The 8,319-nt window shown below is 34.9% G+C and overlaps 1 protein-coding gene across 1 annotated transcript; it reads left to right on the top strand.

Annotated features, from left to right (window-relative positions):
• Nucleotides 1-4,257: 4,257 nt before the first annotated feature.
• Nucleotides 4,258-6,164, top strand: LOC132060847 (protein trichome birefringence-like 42). Its single transcript, XM_059453756.1, has 3 exons — nucleotides 4,258-4,432; nucleotides 4,976-5,137; nucleotides 5,644-6,164. Exons 1-3 carry the CDS (start codon nucleotides 4,272-4,274, stop codon nucleotides 5,939-5,941), a joined length of 621 nt encoding a protein of 206 aa, XP_059309739.1. The 5' UTR covers nucleotides 4,258-4,271; the 3' UTR covers nucleotides 5,942-6,164.
• The last annotated feature ends 2,155 nt before the right edge of the window (nucleotides 6,165-8,319 follow it).

The following is an 8,319-nucleotide window of genomic DNA, read 5'->3' as shown; positions in this document are numbered from 1 at the left end:
ATAAATTTTTCGGCCCGGTTAAATGCGGCCGTATTTCAAAATACGGGCCGTATTTTGAAATCTTGGCCGTATTTTGAAATATGGACAACACTGCCTCTGTTCAGTAAAATAGCCGCTAACTTCTTTTGAATGTCCGTTTGACGTAAGATACGTTGGAAAGAGTATTTCAATTCTCTACAACTTTCATCAAGGAAGTTTTCTCAAATTCCAAACACGTTTTGAAATACGGGCCATAAAGTGAAATACGGTCCGTATTTAACCATATGACCTCAAAATGTCAAATTCCGGGAATGTTCGAAATTCTTGGTTTCGGTTTACGAGCCTTGTTCATGGGCGTAAATTGGAATACGACCAGTTGTTCATGGGCGTAAACCACTATATCACGACTGAACGGAAAAATATCAATTCCCACATTCTTTATCTGATTTTTCGAGTCTAGGATCATGGTTAAAGCTTAGGTCAAAGATACGGGGTGTTACACTGCTCCTCACATGAGATTGCACAGCGAAAATACAAGGCCACCTGGTGTTATGTGTCATCCATCGGATGGAGAAGCGTGGAAACATTTTGATAGAACTTATCCTGATTTTGCTAGTGAACCAAGAAACATTCGTTTGGGTTTGTGTGCGGATGGTTTCACATCTGTTTCGGCTGCACCCTATTCTTGTTGGCCTGTATTTCTTACTCCATATAATCTACCGCCTGAGATGTGTATGACAAGTCCCTATATATTCCTAAATTGTGTTATCCCTGGTCCTCGTAATCCAAAAGTTTTGATTGATGTCTATCTACAACCCTTGATTGATGAGTTAAAACAATTGTGGCGTGAAGGTGTAGTGACATATGATATATCAACTAAGAGCAATTTCAATATGCGTGCTTCTTTGATGTGGACTATTAACGATTTTCCGCGTATGGGATGTTGTCCGGTTGGATATTTCGGAAAGCTTGCTTGTCCTCATTGCACGGAAAATAGTAAAGCTTTCACTTTAAAACATAGCCACAAAAATTCATGGTTTGATTGTCATCGTCAATTCTTGCCTATGGATCACCAATTCAGGAAAATGAAACAAGCATTTAGAAAGAATAAAACTAAAAATGATCCCCCACCTCGAACATTGTCAGGACATCACCCACTACGTGGCAGATCTCCTAGCACATCGGCCACTTTGTCTTCTTCTCCTTCTCCAAGTGGTACACCTCCAAGTGTATCTAATTTGCGCCTTAGAGATAGCAGCTCTGAGCCTGAGTCACTGACATCCAGCCATTCTCAGCCCATCTTCGTCCTCCTGCAACTGCACCTGCACCTGCACCTGCTCCTTCACCTGCACCGGCTCTTAAACAGGCACCGATATATCATGGTTTACATCCGGGAGATAGAGATGCGATCGGTCGGATTTTCATCGTGCCTGAGGGAGCTGGGTAAGATTGTCTTTTATTAAGTTTTCCTAAAGTTGTTTTTCATCTTAATCTTATATGCATTAAATTTTTTAATTGCAGGTTCTATCCAAATCACGAAACTACAAAAGTCTTGCTGGATGTTGTTCGGAGGCTTTATGGCCATCATTTTTATACTTCATAGGGTGAAATCACATATGATACTCGACAGGCTATGTTTAGAGAGTTTAACGTATGCATCTTATTATACATTTCATAACTTGAATTTACTTTTATATAAATCATCTAACATTAGCTATTTGATTTGCGGATGTATTGTACATGGGATCCAATGGACAATGATAGGAGTTCTTGCAAACTTTGAGAGGAAGGAGTGCAAGGTTGTCGATTGGTTTTCGAGGGCTAGAAGTTATATGAAGATGCCCAATGGCTAAACGCTGAACAGTGGGAGAAACTTAAGGCATATTGGCGAACTCCTGAGTTTATCGCCAAGTCTGAGCATGCAAAGGCTGCCCGTGCATCCCAGAAAGGTGGCTCTTTGCACACTGCGGGTGCAAGAAGTCAGGGGCACGTGGCTAGGACAATGGTAAGTAATTTTATACTTTTAAAGTTACCTATGATCAATATATCATTATTGAGTTATTAATTTTATTTTATTTTATTTATTTATTTATTTATTTTTGCAGAAAAAAGCTACGGGACAGATGCCAACTCAGGATCAGCTATTCCTAAAGACCCACACAAACAAGAAGAAGCAGGAGTCGGATCCGACCGTATGGGTTGAGGATAGGGCTCGTAATTCGTATGTAAGTGATAATTTTATTATTTAAGTAATTATATATAAGTTTAATTATGATATATTCGTTATATACTAAGTTTCATTTTTTAATATACAGACGCAATTTATGGATGATGTGGACCAGTACAGCCAAACTCAGCCTGAGCATCCGAGCCATCCTCCACCGGAATTAGAGATAGATTTTTGGTGTAGAGTAGTTGGGGGAGTACAAAAGGGTAAAGCGTACGGTCTAGGCCCAAGGAACAACTTAAGTCGCCTTCGGTCAGGATTGCGAGGTGAAGGGTCTTCTTGACAAGCCGAGGGAGCTGATGGTGTTCAGATCGCAGCTATGGCATAGAAAATGCTGAACTTAATAGGAAATTAGCTGAGACTGAGGCAAAAAGAGTTGAGGAAAGTAACACTATGAAAGCGAGCCTTGAATCGCTCATGGCACAAGTTAAAAGCCACATTGCATGTGGACAATTTGGTGTGCCCCCTTCCCCCCGACCCAGAAGATGATGATGACGGTGATTACGTAGCCCGGACACCGGATGATAAGTTGTAGTAGTTTGGATTTAATAATGGACTTATGTTAAAACTAGTTAATGGTACTTTTGGTTGGACATTTAAATATTTCTGAACTTTGAAGGTCTATTTAGATCGTATTTGATGTGTTTAGATAGTGTTTGATGTGTTTTATTATTACTTAGGGTGATTTTATGTGTTGTAGCTCTTTTACAATTGATTTGGAGCATTTTAATGCTAGTTTTGAGCAGCTTTTGTACGGTTTACGTGCGGTGTGTGGTTGCGTAAAAATGCGAATTGCATGCGAGGGAAATTTTCCAGAAAACCAACGGAAAACCGACGCAATCCGTCGGTTTTCTGGAAATTAATTTTGGAAATTTTCCAGAAAATCGACGGAAAACCGACTCAGTCCATCGGTTTTCTGGAAAATAATTCTTAAATTTTATGAAAAAACCGACGCACTCTGTTGGTTTTGTATTTAAAATAAAAAAATTTAAATAAAAAACCGACGTAGTGCGTCGGTTTTTTCATAAAATATATATTGTTTTTATATAAGATAATAAATCAGAAATTAAAAAAACCGACCCAGTCCGTCGGTTTTTTTAATTTTTTAAAATTATTGGATAAAACCCGACGGGACCACGGACCGACGCAAGCGCGATCCGTCGGAAAAAATCGACGTGGTCCGTCGGTTTTCAAAAAGCGAGGCTATGTAAACCGACGGACCGTAAAGGGTCGGTTTCCCATCGGTTTCATTGAAAAAACCGATGCGGTCCGTCGGTTTTTGCCAGTTTTTTAGTAGTGAGTATCATTCATTTGTTAAAGAATTATGAGGGTCAACAATTTTAATTAAGGAATTTAACATATAATTTGTTAAGCGTCATAGGAACTAAGCCCCGCACATGAGGCCCGGGGTGTTTTGCTTGTGACTTGTCCTGAGGCGAGTCATGTAACTGCCTTTTAAAATGTTAATTATAGGTTCGACATTTCATACTTGTTGCCATTTTAGAGATTTTTCACATACATATTTATGTAAAATTTGTTACCATCCTGTCTAATAGTTTAAGTTGTTTTAGAGATAATATACTTTTATTTATTTAATTATGTCTTTTCAACATGTTTGGCCCTCATGTGCAGGTCTATTACTTTTCCCGAGTCAAGCACAAGTAGTTTTTTATAATGAGAGGCGGTGGAACTTAATAGGAGTTTTGCCTCCTCTTATAAGAACATATTAAAATGTGTGATCATTTCATTTGAAAAGTTAAACTGTTGAGAGATCACACTTTTATTAATTAATTATGTCTTTAACAATCAATCTACTCTAAGTAGAAAAACTAAGTTCAGGTGAAACAACTCAATCTACATTACATCAGTCTTTGAGTATAAAGATTCTTTACACCATCAAAGAAATGTAATATGTAATAGCAGGTTAATTATCAATTTACAACTTATCATATAGATTTATCTTTAATTACCTAAAGTTCACGTAATTGTGTTTTTTAAAGAAGTTACCCTTCTTGTTGACTTACCCAGTTTGTTATTTTGCCCTTGCAAGGACTATGGATTCTTAATGCAGTACTTGAAGAATCAATTTCTGGTAGACTATTCCTTTGAGAAAAGTGGTCGAATTTTGAAGCTTGACTCCATTAATAGCAGCTCATTCTGGAGAGGAGCTGATGTTTTAATCTTTAACAGTTATCACTGGTGGACTCATACCGGCAAATTACAAGCGTAATGCCACCATTACTCCCTTCATTTTAATTTTATGTGAAACTAGAGAATGGTTTTTTAAATTTTGTGATCTTAAATAAAATATGTACGTAAATTGTAAAATGTCTTTAAAAATCTTTTGGATCTAAGTACGGTTATGTGGGCAGAAGCGGATCTGCAGTGTCTCATACGTGTTCATGGGAATCCAGTAATCTTTACTTAAATCGGGCATTTATATCAAGAACTTCATTAAGTATATAACAATATTTAGTCGGAAACACAATATAAAATAGGCTATGGATCCAGAGGAACCCATAAACATCAACTACTGGATTCGCCTTTGTAAATGAGATACCAGAATTAAAGAGTTACTCATATAAAATGTGATATTCTTTTTTAAATCTATTAAAAAGAAATTAAGACAATAAATTAAAAGAGAGGGAGTAATTTTCGTTTTTGTGAATATGAATGTTATACACTTCATAGATTATAGGACAATTAATAAATCATTATATGGAGCTCTTAATAATTGTTCCTTTTGTTTTGTCTTCCCAATTAATGTAGGTGGGATTTCATTGAGCTTGGTGGCAAACAATTTAAAGATATGGATCGTATGATGAAAGCATATAAAATTGGGTTGACTACTTGGGGTAAATGGATCGACTCCAACATTGATCCTACCAAGACTAAAGTGTTCTTTCAAGGAATTCCTGCAGTCCATTTTGCGTAAGTCCTCTTAAATTTGATGAGTTACTCTCTCCTATTTCAAATATTAATCGTTTTAGCAAACTAAATTTATTTCAAAATTTTTGATATTTTTCTAGAAACATGAAGTTGTTTATCGCTTTTCTTCCTTCAGATCTACTCATGTTGTCTCAATTAACAGAGAGTTAATTAAATGAGATGTTTAAGTAGAGTTAAATACTAGTTTGGTCAGAGATTGTTATTATTAGTGATGAAGCTAGAAATTTCGGTAAAGGTATTCATAATTTAATTTGGCGGAATACATAGACAACCTCTTAATTTAAACGTATAAAAACTAAATTTTCGACAAAGAATATTTAACTGACCACTCTTTCGTCTTGCTCCGCTACCGATTGTGACTAAGCAAATTAACAATTTTTTTTTAAAGAGTGTAAAATCTTGAAAGACTTATAATGGGAATGAGATGGAGTATTATTTAAGGATAACACTTTATTCGTGATCTTTTTTTTGGTTGGCTTTGAGACCAGTGGTGCAGACTGGGATGAGCCAAAGGAGAAAACTTGCAGCGGCCAAACTAAACCCTTAGGAGGATCAAGTTATCCAGGGGAAAGATATCCAGGAGAACCTGTCATAAAGGAAGTATTGAACACAATGAAGAAGCCTGCTTATTTGCTTGATATTACGTTATTGACTCAATTGAGAAACGATGGGCATCCATCTTTGTATGCCGAACGTGGCACACTAGACTGCAGCCATTGGTGTGTTGCTGGAGTACCAGATACTTGGAATCTGCTATTGTATTATTTCATAAAAGTGCTTTTTTAATTAATTAATTGATGATAGATCCTCTCAGTTGAAAAATACAACATTCTTGTCATGTAAAATAACAAATTGAAAGGTTGTCCCTATGATTAATCAAGTAGTTAAAAGTTCACAAGTTGGATCGCAGTGTCACAAATTAGAATTCTTATAACAGTATGGTCATAAGTCGGATTGTTGCAACGTCGATACTCCATTATAGATAAGCTATGCTGAGAGAAATGCAATTATATATTCGATGCGTAATCAGTAATGTCACAAATTAAAATTTAAATAGCGTCGTATTTGCAGGTATATATATAATTGGACCTTCTTTACTCCATTGCAAACTATATGAGAAAACACAGTTGGACCTCCCTTCATTGTAAACTATGTTGGTTTTTTCATTTGATAATTTTTAAAACAAAACTAGTGAAAAAATAGGGAAAATTACACAGTATGTCTACTGGAAGAAAATATTTACACGCTTTAGCTCATATTTTGAGTTTGTTATCCAGTTTAGCCTATATTTATTATCCAGTTTAGCCCATATTTGTGTATAAACACCTTTTATACAAGGTTGGTACATTATATATAATGCTTTCCCCCCCCCCCCCCGGCCACACCCCGGGTACAGTGTTGTATAATATTATATAATCTATATAATTATATAAAGCAGGGCACTAGGCCTGGCATGTGGCATCTCTCATTGATGAGGAAATACATTTATCTGTTTTCTCCAATTTTTAGAGTTTCTCTCCTATTTTCTTAAAACAGAAAACCAACACTTACCAAAATAAAAAAACCAGAAACTCTGAAGAGTCACAATAGCAAAAAACACAGCCGTTCGGAATGGGTGTCGACATATCAATCAATATGAAGCCCGGTTTCCTCTTTCTCCAACCTCAATACATTTGACCAAATTACAGATTTGAAAAAGAAAAAAAAAAAGTCATTGTAGGTTTGCTACTTATTTCTTACTCTAGCAAAAATAGCATCATCATTACGTCACTTTGAATAACATTTTTGCTTTTCCTTGCTTTTCTTTTTCCCTTTTCTTTATTTCGCATATTTACTCTTTATTTTCCTCCTATCTCCATTTTCTTCCATGATTTCTTCATTGGTTTTTGCAGTTGCAGATTCTTTCTTATACTTACCTTATTGTGGCATTACTATTGATTACTATTGATTCTTTAGATAGTTATGACTCCAAATTGAAGGCTGACACAAAATAACTTCAGTCTTCTTTTTTCCACTTAAGTTTCGATAAAGATACCACAGAGATAATAAGGATTAAGGTATAGCCAACACATATACATATTTTCCTTTCCCCTTTTTCCTAAAAAAAAAAAAAAAAAATAAAAAAAAAAAATCCTTTACCTATTTGTAGTCTTTTAATTGTCTAAGCAATTTCTTGGTTGATTTTAGCTCACGATTGTGATCGTTAGTCATCTACCAACATTTTTGCTTCTGAAATAATTACCTAATGGATGATTATTTATTTTATTTAAGGCATTTTAGAGTTTTTTTTTTTTTAAAAGGAAAATGCCAGAAGAATTTACACGATAGTTTAATAAGTGCGCTCTATTTATCTTATTTATCCTTGTGTTCCGTCTTTGATGTTGTTTTGTTCTCTTTCTTCTTTGCCCTTTTCATTTTATTTATTTTTTATTTACTCAGATGACGCTCGTTTGCTTTGTGAATTTGTAGACATAATCTTTAATTTTTTTTCTAACTGTTTCGCACACCTAGATTAATTTCACGGGATACCTCCCACCAGCAACAGGTACCAGGTACTAGTTTTGAATATTATTTTTTAAAATTACATTCTTTATGACATTTTTTTGTCTTTTAGCATCTCTGCTTAAAAAATCATTGGCTAACTGATGATTTTTTTTGTTTTAGGCATTTCGGGGTTTTGAGAACTTTGAAAAAGGAAGGTTGAAAGAATTCATGGCGATTATGCTTTATTTCATTTATATACATTTTTATCTTCTGCTAAATGACTAATAAGAATTTAAATACTTTAATTTGGGTTTCTTTTATTAATTTTAGATCTCCTTAAATCTTTCTTAATTACATGAAAGTTAAAAAGCTTCCTTAATATAATAGTATAATTAACTATACATTACATAGAGATACCTACTAAATAAACAAAATTAATAAACTAACATGTATATATCAATGAACCCAGGAATTAGTTACTTACTCAGGAATTAGTCCAAGATATTTCAAAATTGAATAGATATGATAATATTGTGCTTAAATTAGACATGGCTAAAGCATATGATAGAGTTTCTTGGCCCTATCTTTTTAGAGTTATAAGGAAACTGGGGTTCAATGAGGTATGGATTGACTTAGGTTTTAGACACATATCTAATAACTGGTACTCTATTGTGCTTAGG

This window comes from Lycium ferocissimum, chromosome 6, assembly GCF_029784015.1.
Source record: "Lycium ferocissimum isolate CSIRO_LF1 chromosome 6, AGI_CSIRO_Lferr_CH_V1, whole genome shotgun sequence".
In the NCBI taxonomy this organism is placed as follows: Eukaryota; Viridiplantae; Streptophyta; class Magnoliopsida; order Solanales; family Solanaceae; genus Lycium; species Lycium ferocissimum.
The sequence above is the reverse complement of the archived record's forward strand: the minus strand, read 5'-3'. Positions and strand labels throughout refer to the sequence as shown.